Below are 15850 nucleotides of genomic sequence, written 5' to 3' on the forward strand. Positions count from 1 at the left end.
CACCACCAGTTCACCCGTGAACCATCGCCATAGGCCCGTGTGCTCTTCTCTCCCCTGTTTGCATCTCTCTTCCTCCCTGTCCCTCGCAGAATGTCTCTTAAAATATATCCTATTTTAACTGAAAACTGATAAAAGGAGAAACACTTTACCTTTTTTAAATCAAAACATTCTCCTAAGTTTCCAAATTTTTATATACACAGCCCAGGAGTTAAGCATGTGGGCACCTGGGTTCCCAGCCCCAAAATTTGACCAGGGGAGTGACTTGGGCAAATTAACTCCCATCTGAGGTCACACACCTCAGGGGTTGTTTAGAGGAGTCAGAGATTTTCACTTACACTGCTTGGACCACTGTCTGGTACAAAATGTGCAGTCACTGTATAATTTTCCTAAGAACACATGTTATATATTGTCATATGTGTGTGTGTGTGTGTGTGTGTGTTTTATGCATGCGGTGAGATATCTGCATGAGCACCTGCAATATTCCTGAGGCACTTTTTAAGGAGAGTAAAGATCCAACGTGCTGTTTTATACACAGAGTCCGCTGACAAGTGAGTGCTGGTTGTACGATCTGCACTTTAGAGCCACTGAGCTTTCCAGCAATAACTGATACTCCTTTAATAATGAATTCTCTTTCTTAGAAACCAGAAAGAGTGTGTCCTCCGTGGCTGTTTGAAGAGTTGTCAAAAGCTACTCAGAGAAAAGTGCTGAAGCAGTATGAAGAGTGTAAACCCTTTTCTTGTCACTAAATTTTTAAATAACTCTTATAAGTCAAGTACATGTTTATTATAGAAGCTTAGGAAACAAAAGTTGAGGGAGTGGGAGGAACCAGAAGAACCACCCTAGGCCCAGAGAAAATCTCTGCTAAGACTTCAGGCCTCCCTGAAGCCTTGTGTGGGTGTGTGTGGGGGTGTGGGGGTGTGTGTGGGGGTGTGTGTGGGGGTGTGTGTGGGTGTGGGTGTATATATACCAGGAATATAGCCATCTTCATCCTGTGCTTATTTCCTTCACAAAAAAAAAAAATCACTTTATGGTGGTCCCAGTATCTGGCATTCTTTTACCTTTTTACCTCTTTTACCGCATGACCCACAGAAATCATCCTTGAGCAGCCTGCTAAGGTAACCAGACCCTGCCAGGCTTGCATGATGGATGCAGGGCCTGACAGGCCATCTGGGCCCCAAGTCACCTCGGTGCCCCTGTAACCTGCTCTGGCTGGGAACTTGTGCCCTATCCCCCGTGTCCTTCTGTGCTAACCACATGATTTGTCAAGCCTGCTGTGCCTTCCACCCCATGATGTGCCACAGCTGAGTCAACACTCTTCCCCATTTTGGGCACTGGAGGGGTTCTGAGTGGAGGGTTACTTTGAAAGGTGACATCAAGGACTGTCTCCACATGATTGCATCTCCCTCAGATAAGACCCTTCTGAGTCACACACGTGGTGATACAGACGTATGACTAACAAGAACAGCCTCTTAGGGTTTGGTCAGTGAGCAAATCTGAACCCAAAGACAGCCTTTAAAATCCCCTCCTTTTGCCTCATGTGTAAACACCCCCCCCCCCCTTTCCCAGTAGTTGGCACCAGAGAAGCAGAGAAGTAAAGCCCTTTAAGTTCTGAAAGGTTGAACTGAGGACAGGAGCCCAAGACTCTGGATCTGGGCCTGCCACAGGGCCCAGGAGAGTTAGACCCGTCCCCAAGAGTCTCTGGAGAGGGCCTCCCCGGTGGCACAGCAGTTGAGCGCTGGGTTGCGAGGCTTCCCGCGGCCTCTGAGGCCCCAGTTCGATCCCCGGCTGCTCCCCGGCCACCAGAGGAGGGTCCCACATGGCGCGCAGACCTCTCCTGCCGCCCGCTGCTCCCCTCAGCAGTGTACCTCGGTCCTTCTGCCTGCTCTGCTCCCCGCTCTGGCTCTGGTGAATTCTCTCGGCCTCCCGCGCTTCTGACTGTACCCAGTGCATGTATAAACAAAACAAACAAACAAATAAACAAATAAATAAAAACATGCCTCTATTAAAAAAAAATAAATCTTTAAAAAAAAAAAAAGTCTCTGGAGAGTCACATACGGTCTCCTAGGTTGTGATGACGGGGCAACCTTGTTGCCAAGTGCACTCCCTGGAGAGGCCATGCAGTCGGGGCCTAGTACGGGCTGGCTGTGTGGCCACCTTCCCGGCTGTGAGCCTCGTGCCCTGGTACACACGCTACCTGCTCTGCGCCTGGTTCCCACCCTTGCCAGCAGGTGGTCCCAGCACCGACCTCACAGCACTCCAAGAAAATGACATGCATGGAGAGCTCAGCACAGTGCCAAGTCTCGATCATTCGTTACTTACTGACATAGGATTTCAAGAGGGAAAATCCATTTGCGGGAAAGATGATTTATGTGGGAGATGGGGGGGGGGCTGCACCATTTGGAGAAGACGTACTTTGGGACCAAGTTTTTCACTCCAACCTCAGACCCATAATTCCTAAGAGTGAATCCATGTTCATTTTTTTATGACCATCCCCCCCACTATAGCAAGATGCCTGTGCCAGAGGGACAGACTAGCCTCCGTCCTCAGGGCAGCACCTCCCCAGAGCCCACCCCGTGCATCGGCCCCAGTGCCTCTGAGCCTCCGTGCTCGTCCTGCTCTGCTTCCATTCCATTGTCTTCCTCCTCATCACTGTTGGACCAACTATCTCCCAGAAGCCCGCTCAGCCCCCTCCTCCCCTGGGAAAATCTGGCCTCTGGACTTGAAGACAGAGCTCAGCCTCAGTGCGGACAGACGTGAGCCCTGTCTGTAGCATTTGGGCTGTTTTCCCAAGCGCCTCCTCCCCACGCTGAGCAGGAAGGCCCTGAAGAGCAGGCGGCAGACGGCCTCGCACTGCTGAGTGGCTAACAGCCCACAGCAGGAGGCTCCCCTGCCAGGAACAGCCGATGCCGGCCTGAGGTGTGTGTCCTCTGCAGAACTGAGGCGAAGCTGGGGCTGCGGGAGCAGCCTGACGCCTGTGGCATTTGCCAACAGAGTGGATGGCTGGCTGGTGTCACCCCCCCTTAAAATAGCCTGAAGGAAGGAAAAAGGGCAGAAACAAGGTTTCTTTCTGCCAGTCAATCTATTCTGGAGTCTCCAAAGCAGGGCGCCGTCTGTCACATGTGCGTGCTCTGTAATTTTAGGGACTGAGACAGAGTGGCCAGAGGCCTCCACTTAGGCTGCAGAGTCATCTTTTGAAAAGGTCAGAAGTATTGAGACTGTTGACCATTTCCTTCTAACTGAGAGCTTTTCTATTTTCTCCCGTCTCCCCTCCCACCCCGCCTTTTATTTATAACCTCCACGCAGACCTGGACGGCTCTGTCCCCGCCCTGGGGCAGAAGGGGGCGGCTCGCCCTGACCCCAGCAAGACCGCGAGGGACACCGGGCCAGTCAGGAGGCCGGAGAACCCCGGAGCACCAGCACCGCCCAGGGCCCCCGAGCCTCAGGACCGATCTCAAGTCAGCAAGGGTTGCAGCCCGTCCCCGAGGAAGGCAGCGGCAGCCCAGACTGACTTCAGCAAGACTCCCACAGCTGCAGAGGGCAGCTCCCCCAGCAACGGCAGGCAGCCAGCTGCCCAAGGGGGAGCAGGGCCCGAAGCAGAGGCAGCCGCTCTGGCCAGCACCAGCCAGTCACCAGACCTTCTCCCCTCCCAGGAGGAGCGACGTAACCACAGCAAGGCCTCACACACCGCAGGCATCCTTGAACCTGGCAACTCCCCACAGTCTGCTCTGCCCAAGGGAACAGGCCCCGCATCCCAGACGGCTCCACAGCCTGGCCCTGCCCTGCCATCGCCCACGGACAGGGCCCAGGGGGTGTGTGGCAGTCACTCGGGTCACTGCTGCCCCCCGAAGAGTGGGGGGAGCTCCAGAACTGATGTCGACAGACTCATCAAGGACTTGGATGCTTCTGAGGCAAGACTTCCATCCCCTCAGAAAGGGGACCCGGCGATTCTGGAGGGCGGTTCTCAGGGTCAGCCTCCAACGGGAGGCGGAAGTTCCTGCGAGGCCCAGCCAGTCACAGGGAGCCAGACCCCCTCCCCAGGCAGGGCTGCTGGCCCACCCCCTCCCCCACAGTGGGCCTCTCAACCGTCAGTATTGGATTCAGTTCATCCTGACAAGCATCTTACTGTGAATAAAAGCTTTCTCAGCAACTACTCTAGAAATTTTAGCAATTTCCACAAAGACAGCATCTCCCCGCCAGGCTTGGGTGACAACACAGAGCCGCCCCTCTCGTCCATGTATGGAGATGCTGAGGATTCATCTTCTGACCCTGAGTCACTCACTGAAGCCCCACGAGCTTCCACCAGGGACCACCTGTCGCCTCCTCGTTCTCGTGGGTCTTCTTACAAGGATGACACCACAGAGTCTGAGGAGGAGCAAATTGAAATTTGTTCCACAAATGGCTCCCCCAACCCACCCCTGACTCCTGCTCCTGCCAGGGCTGTCCCCAGTGCTGCTCCAGCCAGAGCTCTGCCCCTGGAGCACAGCACTTGGAGTGAAGCGGTGGCAGGTCCCTGTGACAGAACGTCCTTCCCGCCTGGGCCCTCGTGTCCTTCCAGCCCAAACTCTTCCCAGCCATTTTCTCTCCTGGACATAAGCTCACGTGAGCACGTGGACACAAGGATTTCGCAGAACCACAGGCCCCTGTGCGCAGGAGACACCGTGGAAGGCACCGGCACCAGCTCGGCTGTGGACAACAGCTGGCCTCCTCCAGCCCCCCTGTGCCTCCACAAACCCCCCGTCACCCTCAGCGCTCTCAACATGGTCGGCGGTTTGGACCATGACCTGCTAGATCACAGAACCCCAAATAGCAAACAAGAAAGAGAAGTTCACGCCGGTGAGAACCTGGCCTCCCTTGTCCTGGATGTCCCTAAGAATGGAGAATCCGTCCTGGCAAGTCTGCATATCTCAGAAAGTCAAGACCTGGATGACTTGCTACCGAGACCAAAAATGATCTCCAAGAGGCCCATCATGGCCTGGTTTAAAGAAATCAATAAAAATAACCAAAGTCCGCATTTGCAGAACCGAACTGAAAAGGAGCAACCCACGGTGCCCGCCAGGAGCCCCGACTCCAGGAGTCCGGTGATGAGCTCCAGCCACAGAAAGGGGGTCGCCGTGGCTGAGAGTCCCCCACAGCTGAAACTGAACCTTGAAAATAAAGACCCACCTAAAAAAAATTCAGTGGAAACTCTTTTAAGTAACTGTCAGAAACCCAAATCCGGTCCTAAGCTGAAGAAACTGAGCATCAAAAGCAAAAGCAAAGTCAGTACCGAGGCCCCTGCAGCCACCACAGCCAAGGCTGGGGGGACAGACCACAAGAAATCCCTTATCTCACCCCAGGCCTCCCACAAAATGCTTTCCAAGGTGGCGTCACACCGGTCCCAAATAGCTGACCACGAGGATCCCGACACAGACGCCCCATCCCCCCTCAAGAGTCCCCAGTGTAAGCTGGAGACCAGGACGCCCCTGGCCACCTCGGGGTCACTGAAGGCCTCAGCATCAGACACAAGCATCAGGACATTTATTTCACCTCTTACCTCCCCCAAGACTCCTCCTGAGCAAGGTGCATGCAGCAGCTTCCCTCTGGCGAGCCACTCGGACCCCAACGGAGGGTGCCCCGCTGGCCCCAGGCCTCCTAAGGGTGGACCAGAGACCAAGGCCTCCCCTGTGGCCTCGGGGGCGAGTCCCGCGGCCTCAAGGAGCAGTACATCCCCAGCAGGGAGCAAGCGGGACACCCCACCTCCCGTGCACAGCGAGCGGGGTGCCTCCAGCCAAATGACACCGAAAGCAGCCCAAGACGGGGTGACTGGCCACAAAGAAAGCAAAATAATTGCTAGTGATCGCCTGGAAAGGACCAACCAGCTGAAAATAATTGACATTTCTTCAGAAAGACTGCCCAAGAGTGCGTCTGGTGACGCGCTAGCGGACAGGGACAGACAGGGAGGGCCCTTGGCGCAGAGCAGCTGTCAGAAGCGTGAGATCCGCCTCTGCCACCAGTCTGTGGGGGCGAGCGCAGGTCCCCCGCCGTCCGCACTCCCGGCTCGTGCCTCCCAGGGGCCTCCGGAGATGCAGGCGGCTCTCAGCGCCGCGAAGCTGGCCACCACCGCCGCGTCCCCGCAGCTGCCCACTGAAAGGGCAGAGGCCTCCCAGGGAACGTCAAACCCCACGTCCGACCCCCTGGGGATGGCCCAGAACGGCATCCCGCCGGGCCCGGCGCTGGAGGACCACCCCTACTTCACGCCCAGGCCAGCGACCAGGACCTACTCCATGCCCGCCCAGTTCTCCAGCCACTTCGGACGGGAGGCTCATTCCCTGCACAGCCCAGGTCGCGCGCCTCGGGACAGCCAGCACCCAGCCCCCGGCCCCGAGGCCAAGGCGCCCAGAGGCGGTGTCCTCAGCCTGGCCAACGGGCAGGGCGTCTACAGTGTCAAGCCCCTGCAGGAGAGGAGCCTTCCCGCAGCAGAGCCAGGGGAGGCCCTCTCAGGACAGGAAATGAGCTGCCTCGGCCCCGACAAGGTCAGAGTCACCAGAAGACATTACTACTCCGAGCAGAACTGGCCCCACGAATCTACCTCATTTTTCTCTGTCAAGCAGAGGATCAAGTCTTTCGAGAACCTGGCCCATTCCGACCGGCCCACCACCAAGTCCGGGGCTTCCCCTTTTTTGTCGGTGAGCTCCAAGCCTCCCCTTGGCAGACGGTCATCGGGCAGTGTGGCTTTGGGGAGCCACCAGAGTGACCCAACAATGAGGTCGCTGAGACGCAGCCTGAGCTCCTGCAGCGAAAGCCAAAGTGAAGCCAGCACCCTCATCCCCCAGATGACCAAGTCTCCGTCCAGTGTGACCCTGACGGGCCCCCGGCAGGCCCCGGCTGAGGCCGATCACAAGGCCCCGGACCCGAAGAAATGCCTTGGTCCTTCCGGAATTCCCACCCCCGCCCAGACCCCGGCCTCTCCCGTCAGGAGGAACAAGTCCTCGGTGCGCCACACCCAACACTCGCCGCTGTCCCGCTCGAAGCTGCAGGAGCTGAGGGCCCTCAGCATGCCCGACCTGGACAAGCTCTGCAGCGAGGACTTCTCGGCGGGGCCGACGGCCGTGCTCTTCAAGACAGAGCTGGAGATCGTCCCCAGGAAGCCGCTCGGCGCCCCTGCTGAGGGCCCCACTGGGTCCACAGCCCTTTCGTGCCCCGAGAAGGGAGGGGACAGGGTCTGCGCTGGAGGGAGCAGCCTTCAAGCCAGTGAGCCTGGGACACCGCATTCAGCCCACCACGTGGGTGAAGTCAGCCCGGGGCCGCCTGCTGCAAAAAGCTGGTCGGTTAAGTAAGTGTCTGCCCCGCCTCCTTTTACGTAAATTAACGTTTTGCAGTTTTATTATAGTTTCAGATTACTAGAGGAGTAGAAAGATCTCGAAGCCATTCTCGTGCGCCCCACACCCAGCAACTCCTAAAGGTAGCCTCTTGCCTGACCCCCATCCGTCCGTTGGTCCGTTTGTCCAAAGTAACAAATCAGTATCAGAACAGTCAACTGAGCTGCGCGCTTTCCTCAGACGTCACTGACTAGATTCCCTTCATGTCCTTCTCCTACTCCGGGCTCCGATCCCTGGCACCCTCACTGCATATATACCCCCCTTTGTTTGAGTGTCATTGCTGAAAAGCGCAAGTGCCAGCAGGGACGAGCTTGACAAAATGCGGTTTGAAAAGGGGCTTCTGTAGCAAAAGCACCATGAGTGGTGGGAGGGCAGGGAAGCTGCACCTCCATAAAATTTGGGCCTGTGCAGATGGAGTTGAAAAGGAAATTTCTAACTTTTTAAAGTATTTCCCGAGTCTAGAATTTTTTTTAATGTGTCAGAAGTTTTCTGTTAAATCCATCCCCTAACATTTGACGGGATCCCTGAATCCACAGTAATACCCACTAAGAAGACCTGCCTCTAGGAGCAAAATGAGATGCTTTTAAATGTGCCTTTACTAAATGGAGCCGCTTTTTTCCTTTGTTCTTGAAACGTGTTTCTATTATTTAGTTTGGATCAACTTCTCGTCTCAGCGGGGGCCCAGCAGAGGTTACAGGCTGTTTTGTCAGCAGTGGGGTCCAGCGCGACCATCCTCACGCTCATCCAGGAGGCAAAAGCACAATCAGAGGTGAGTCGCGGAAAGCCGGGGCCTGCTGCTGGGAGCTCTACAGCTCCGTGTGACTGGTCTTGCCTGGAGCCTGTTTCAGAAGCTAGACTTTTTCTTGAAATGTGAGGTGCCAGATCGGTGCTTTGGTGCAAGCGGCTGTTTCAATTCCCCCGTGTCAGCTAGTCACCATCCTCTCCCACCCCGGCCCCCAACTCGGAATTTGTTTGGAGTGTCCTCGAAACACAATTAGGCCCCTTGGAAGGCTGGCCAAGTACCTCCGTCCACCTCAGTGGACATGACCCACCAGAGCCAACTGCTGGGGACTGGGTCGCCACCTGCGCAGCCCCGCCCAGGTCTGAGAGCCGCTGTCATTCAGGCTCCAAGACAAAAACTCAAGTCAGTGGTTACAAATAATCTTTCAATAAATTGGATGTGACAATTAACAGTAACAAAAGACACCATGGGCTCATATCTGACTGCTTTCCTGAACAATTTCTTAGAACTACCCAGCGATTTGAACCTGAATATTTTAGAGAAAAGCAAACAAACAGAATTTCCTGAGTGCAATTATACCTGGATTACTGCTATCAACGGAGACCACTTCTAGACATTCTAACTTTACCCAGGATTGTGGGCTTGGCCTCTGAGAAGAAGTGAGTCAGGATGGAAAGGAGACAGGTAGACTAGAAAAAAAAACCTCTTAGCTTCTACTCCCCATTCTCACGTAGATACCCCAAGTACCTCTGTCCACCTCAGTGGACATAAACTACCACAGCCACCTGCCAGGGAATGGGGTCGCCGCCTGTGCCGCCCCGCCCCCAGGTCTAAGAGCTGCCACATAGGCTCCAAGACAAAAAAGCAAGGTATTGACAAGGAAATGTATTTTTCACCTTTCAGTAAAATGGACTAGTCCATCATCTCCCTCCCTCCTCTGACTCGTTACAAGAAGTGCTTCATGCCAGCAAGTCTTAGTCTAGGATACCCAGTCAAGGTGGGGGTCACCCTTTGCCAGGCCCCCGTGGCTCCTGACATTCTACAGTTAGGTAAAATGTCAAAGGAGAAAACCACAAAGTCTCAAGCAGCCTCCCAAAATGGAGACTTTCATGTGGCCAGGCTGCCCAGGGCCTCCCCCGCCAAACCTGACAGAGTATTGTGGCCAGTAGGGGGCTCACGCCCACTTCCATCTGAATAGTTTGCTCTCCCTGATGTTCTTCCTGTCTTCAGTTGCATTGAAACGCGTGGTGAGCACAGACGTCTTTACCATCTTAGACTGGAAGAGTCCAGCTTTTGCCTTTTTCCATGAGTGCTGAAAATAGAATTGCACAAAACAATTTGTAGTGGCCTTCTGGAGGTGCTGTGAGAAATCAGAAAAGCAGAGAACAAATTCTGGTCCTCTGACTTCAGCCAGCTGACGTCAAGGTGCAGATGCTCTCCCTGACCCAGTGCTCGGCTTCTTGGAGGCAGCAGCTGGCCTACTGGCTTCTAGCAGTTTGTATGCTCAAACACAACTGGAGAAACCTGAAATTTTAGCGATACTTCCTTGAAGGCAAGAGTGCCACTTTCAAATATCCTGGCTCTCTGCTCCAGTAAGACATTTAAATGTGAGTATTCTTATTTTAACATCAAGCACAAAGATCATTTATGAGACAAGGCCATATGTTCCTGTTTTTGTCAAGAAAGCCTAGTCATCACTCTTCACCGAGCAGTGTCTGAGCATAGCTATGGTTGAACTTGATTTAAAGTCAAATCCCAAAACCTAAAAGTTCTGCAGGACATTCTAGTGTCACATGAAATCTTGGTCTGAATGAATTTCTTGAAAAAGGTATTTTTAAAATGCTTTTGGATCTGTCTGCAGGACTTACAATTGGACTACACACTTTTTAAATATTGGGTTCCCTCCCTATGAATACTGAGGTGATTTTTGTTTTCATCAAAACACTCCTTAAGGGTTATTTTTTCTACTACTGTTGGTGTGCAATGCGGGTATTTGAAACATTCAATATCACCTGGGTTATGGGTGAAGGAAGTAAAAAAATCAGAAACATCAGTCCAGCTAATTTAATTTGTACTCTTTTATTGCAAGGTATCTTTTGGTACAGGATAGTCTTGTTACTTAACCCTAGGACACTGCTAAGAATGTTCTAGTGTCAATACGGCGGAGGAGTTAGTTTTAACTTAACATTTTTTTAAGCATATTTTGGTTTGTAATCACAGGAAATGTAATGACCTGAACACAAGGTGAGGCATTAAACAAATGGCCCATCTAGTCTCGCTGATGCTGACAGTGACTGTGCTAGATTGAAGACAAAAAGAATTCCCTTTAGGATCAGATTCGGAGACACAATCCTGGGGCCTAGAGTGGCTAGGCTGGCTTCTCTTCCCTCCCTTGGGCCCCTGTCCCCCCTCCCTGGGGCCTGTAGCTGAAGCAGGGGTTCGGGGTGGGTGGCCGGTATTTCATGACGGCTCCTAAAGAACCACTAGGGTTGGCAGCAACACGGTCTGTGCTGCAGGGAGGGTCGCAGCAGAGTGTACTGACTCGGGCACAAGGGATAGACTAGTCTTTCTCTGTTTTTCACTAGAATAAAGAAGACATTTGCTTCATCGTCTTGAATAAAAAAGAAGGCTCAAGTCTGGGATTCAGTGTGGCAGGAGGGACAGATGTGGAGCCAAAACCAATTGTGGTAAGTGACAACATCAAGATGCTCTTGGGAAAGTCACAGGCAGCAGCCCCAGAACTTGGTCAGGACAAGAATCAAAGCAGTCAGTTCAAAGACTGCTGGTGTTTGTTTCCTGCCACCGAAAGAGAAGAAATGGGAAAATTAGCACGTTTTCACTAACCTTTGCGATGCATTTTTAACAGAATTGGCAGACACAGAATGAGAGACCCATTAGATGCTAATACATGTATACACAGTCTATACCCTGGTCCACCCAAATGTTTAAGCATTAGAATTAACTGAACAAATCCACATTGGCCTATGAAATTACTTCTCTTCCCCAAACTACTTGAAGGCCTTTGAGGTCATTAGGAAGGCCAGCTTCTTAGCCCCCCAGGGAGGGCCAGGCACATTAGACACCAGCCAGAAGATGAGCAGAAGTGTGTCAGGTGTTGCCACTGACATTTATCGTTCCATCCATCACACTGAATGTGTTTTTGATAAACCAACTAGTTACATGATTTAGAAAAACTTGCCACTAGAAAATTCCTTCACTCTACATGAGCAGTCACTGTCTCCCTAACTGGAGGTCATAAATGAGCTTGGCTTTTGTCCTCTCCTGTCTCAGGTGCACAGGGTGTTTTCTCAGGGGGCAGCGTCTCAGGAAGGGACTGTGAACAGAGGAAATGTCCTCCTGTCAGTCAATGGCACCTCACTGGCTGGCTTAGCCCATGGGGATGTCCTGAAGGTTCTACACCAGGCTCAGCTGTACAAAGACGTCCTTGTGGTCATCAAGAAAGGGAATGGCCAGGCCAGGCCCATACCCAGGCAGGAGCCTTCCACCACCAATATGAAGAGCTCACTGTCCAGAAAAACCATCCCCCTAGAGCCTGCAACAGGTAAGACACCAACCCGTTCGGGTATCAGCGGAGTGTGGGCACCTGGCAGGGCAGATTCTGACTGAACACAGAGGAAAATAACTATTGTCACCTGAGTCAGAAACCAAGTGTAGTCTGGTATTTGTAGGTGCTTTTTGCAAAAACAAGGTTACATGGTAGTAAAAGCCATACAGCTGAAGGTTTAAAATGACTAAGAAGGACGCCCCTTCATATCTGCAGCTTCTGGGTAAGACTAAGTGGCTGGTATAAAAGAGACTCTTGTGATGGAGGAAACCATTTGGCCTTCAGAGACATGAGGTTGTGTAGTCTTTCCTGTTGTAGAAGAAAATAAGGGAGCCAATGTGTTAAAAAGAGCGACCGCAACCCTGTCAACCAAAAGCTGGGTTCAGAGCCAGATTTTCTCTGTGCCCCGCACACTGTCCTAGTCAGGGTCCACAGTAAGTTGAGCTGAGTACTCAACTCAGCACTGCTTCTATTTTTGTACCTCAGGCTTCTGTAGTGCCCCTCACAGTCAAGGAGCAACTCTATTTGCCTCTGGACTAGCGTCTACAGCAGCTCAGGGCATGGCCTTCTGGGAGGGGCCTTTGGTTTCTTCTCAGCATCTCTCCCTGATAATTAAGTCAGTGCTACTCAACTTGACTTCCTATGGCTTGAGCTATTTGTAATGGCTTAGCTGGAAAATGTGAAACTTTCTTGTCCAGATGCCTTGGAGCTGGCAGGGTGGTTTCCCTTTGCTCTGTTGTCTCACTTCCGCTCTTCTAACAAGCTGAAGCTCTCCCCATATGGGAACACATAGTTATGCTCACCTTGGTCCAGCACCATCTTGTTGGGTGCATTTCCCGCAGGATCCCGGGAACTTCCTGACACTAACAGTTTGAAGACTTTGGATGCAGAAAGTTCTTCTGTCATTGCAGGCACCTTTGGGGGCATCTAGCCTTGAACCAGCTCCTAGAATGAACCAATTAGAAGCACATGGAGGGCTTAAGCTTATTTCTTCAATCGGGAGCACCCAACTCGGGGCTTGATGCAGCAGCTGCACACTAGAGCACTGGGCAGCTTTCTAAACTCCTAATGCCAGGAAACTCCCCAGCTAAGTCAGAAACCCTAAGGAGTGGGAGATGGGTGTGCATCAACCTCTTTTTAAGGTTCCCAGGTGAATTCATCAGTGGCTCGAGTTGAGAGTCACTATAATGGGCCGTTTTCCTCAGTAACAGCAAGTAACACCATTTACTGAAAAAAACTACTACTTCTGAGAGTAAATTTCCTTCAGAAGGCATGGAGGGCCTTCTTTAAACCAGGAAAATGGACTTGCCTTATGTTCAAAATGATGCTGCTGGCTTGGCCTCAACCCTGAGTATACAGTTTAATCTGTTTGGGGTCATTCCTTTGCCGCCCAAGCAAGGAAGTACACCTTACCAATCCACCCTTCCTGACACAGCGTGGAAGGGACAGCTAAGGCAAGTTTACATTTCCTATCTCCCAAGATGGAGCTGGCCTGGCATCTCCAAACTAGTACACCAAGTGGGAACAGGTGCGTCGCCATAGAAACACTCCTCCCAAAGTGGAGCAATGAAGGCAATTAGTGTGTGAAGACGGCTGTGACCTGAGGCAGTTGCCAATCACAGGATCTTGTGTGGCCAATAGGGAAGGAAGCTCACGGGTGCCAGGGAGCTTGGAATCCATGATCAGAGTCTCATCTGAGTCCTGGCAGTTGGGTGTTATGGGTTTTCAGTACCAGCCTATGAGGCTCTGCTGCCAGCAGGGTTGACAGGAAATCAAATTTGCTTCCCTAAGTGTGACCTCAGTCCTCACTGAGACGTGCACCACAGGAATGTGGGGCTTGACGGAAGCAGTCTGGCTTCTGAGGGTTTCTGCAGGGGTGTAAAAGCCTTTCCCATGGTTGCAGACAGTAAGCTTAAAAGGACCAAGAGTGCATGTACAGCAGGAGGGCCAATCTGCTCCCCGTTGGAAGACCAACCTCAACACTGATCTTAAAGGTTAAGAACAGTGCAAGTTAGCGGAGACTCGAGGTGCCAGGGCGAGGTATGTGGGGGGACCTGGACAGAAGGTGATGAGAATCCCTGTCATCGCCATCTTCACCAACATTGTTCCTGCAGGGAGAAGTGTCGCTGCTCACGATGCTCTGTGTGTTGAAGTGCTGAAGACCTCGGCTGGGCTGGGACTGAGTCTGGATGGAGGGAAGTCGTCTATGTCTGGAGATGGGCCCCTGTTCATTAAGAGAGTGTACAAAGGTAACGTCCTAGAAACCCACTCAGGCACAGGAAAAGATGCTTAAACTTGTAATATTAGGTATTATTTAAAAAAAAAAAATCTCACAATTTAGTGTGTTTAATGTAAAGGATCTGGAAAGAGGAGAGCATTCATACTTTCTGGTGGAAGTATGTATTTAATCATCTCTGGGGAAAAAGCTGGCAATTCCTGCTAAAATGAAAAACAGAAACTTAACTTGTTATATATTGTTTATCTCTCCAGCAGAATGACAGGTAAACTACATTACATTCATAAAAGGGAAAACTATACAGCAATTCAAGAAAGAAATTAGATACATATACGTTAAATGGGACCAGTTCAAAAACAGCATTCCATGGGGGAAAAGGCAGATGCAGATTCTGTGCACAACTGTAAAGAACTGAGAAGTGTCAAAAGCTATACAAGACCTTTTGGGGGAAAGGCACAGAAGCTTTATAGAGGGCATTTTTTTCAAATCTCAATAAATGTAGAGGCTTACCCTGTTTTGGCCACATATAATAGAAAACCCAAAATAACAACGGTTTAAACGAGAGAAGTTTCTCATGTAAAAGTCTTTCTCTGGTCTGCAAAACACATGGTTTACCAGACTCATCTCATTAACAACCCCGTGTCCTAACAAGACAGATATTGACATCACCAATTTGCAGGTGAGAAAAGTGAAGTTTAGAGAAACTTGCAACTTGCCTGAAGTCATACACTTGACACCAGAACCCAGTATGACTGCTACTCAGTATCCTTCCCACTAACGCGTGACCTCCTCGGATCTATCAACCAATATCTGTTTAACAATTATAAGCTGAGCCTGTTTTCCTGCATTTACTGACCATTTGGATTTTACCAACTGATTTCCTATGCTCAGCTTTCTCTTTATTCTTAGTGATTTGTAGTTCTTTATCCGGTCTAGATATTAACTCTTTATTGATTACATTGAAAATCTTTCCCTTATCAGTTGCTTTTTTTCTTTAAAGATGTATTTAGTTATGCATGCAAGAGCTGAGGTACAGGCCAGAAATGCAGGGGGTGAGAGAATGCACCAGAGACAGAGTGGGGAACAGAACAGGCAGACTGACCGAAGTACAGTGCTGAGGGGAGCAGCAGGAGAGACAGCAGAGGTCTGCTGCACCATGTGGATTGCTCCCTGGCTGGCAGGGACTGAACTCGTGCTGCAGAGGCTTTGGATTGCTTCATAGTGCAGTGCTTAACCCATTGTGCCACCAGGGAGGCCCTCGGTTGCTTATTTTTATTGAGAGGTGGCAGAGAGGAGTGGCAGGGGAAGGGGTTCCAGACTGCCATTTTAGTCCAATTTTTGAGTATATGCATTTTGTGTCTCATTTAAGAAATATATCCTAAGAATACAGATTTTTTTTTAGCTTACTTGGAATTTAATTCAATGCTGTGAAAGTACCAACCTATATTGGACTTTATTCTCCCAGGTGGAGCAGCTGAACAAGCAGGAACGATAGAAGCTGGAGATGAAATTCTTGCCATTAACGGGAAACCCCTGGTTGGGCTCCTGCACTTCGATGCCTGGAATATTATGAAATCAGTCCCAGAGGGGCCCGTGCAGTTGGTCATTAGAAAGCACAGGAATTCTTCATGAAACAAGCACGAGCACAGACACTCACTGACAGAGCTTGCACACTTTCTGTTTCCTTCTTTCTTTAGCATAGCCGAACGACTTCTGTAATTGATGGTTCCTGGAATAACAAACAGTGCTATGGGCAAGGACTATAAGAATCTCCAAGTTTTTACTTAAACCTGAGCTGACACATTGTGTGCGCAACAGCAATGGAGCTGGCCTCTGGCAGCCTTCCGCCTGCGCTGCCTGGGCCGGGAGGGTTCCCTTTGTTCCAGTGCCTGTCCCCTACCTTCATGTTCACTGAGGGGGACACAAGCTGTGGCCCTTCTTCATCTGAA

General features: G+C 51.3%; 1 protein-coding gene across 1 annotated transcript in view; it reads left to right on the forward strand.

Moving 5' to 3' along the window:
• Positions 1-15533, forward strand: part of PDZD2 (PDZ domain containing 2) — a gene marked incomplete at both ends in the record, with an annotated part of 207467 nt that extends 191934 nt beyond the window's left edge. The window contains 6 exons of the mRNA XM_084233525.1: positions 3304-7312; positions 8010-8127; positions 10686-10787; positions 11392-11662; positions 13780-13914; positions 15367-15533. Coding sequence (XP_084089651.1) covers positions 3304-7312; positions 8010-8127; positions 10686-10787; positions 11392-11662; positions 13780-13914; positions 15367-15533 — 4802 coding nt within the window. The remainder of the gene's footprint in view (positions 1-3303; positions 7313-8009; positions 8128-10685; positions 10788-11391; positions 11663-13779; positions 13915-15366) is intronic.
• Between the last annotated feature and the right edge of the window lie 317 nt (positions 15534-15850).

This window comes from Talpa europaea (genome assembly GCF_964194135.1).
Source record: "Talpa europaea genome assembly, chromosome: 5".
In the NCBI taxonomy this organism is placed as follows: domain Eukaryota; kingdom Metazoa; phylum Chordata; class Mammalia; order Eulipotyphla; family Talpidae; genus Talpa; species Talpa europaea.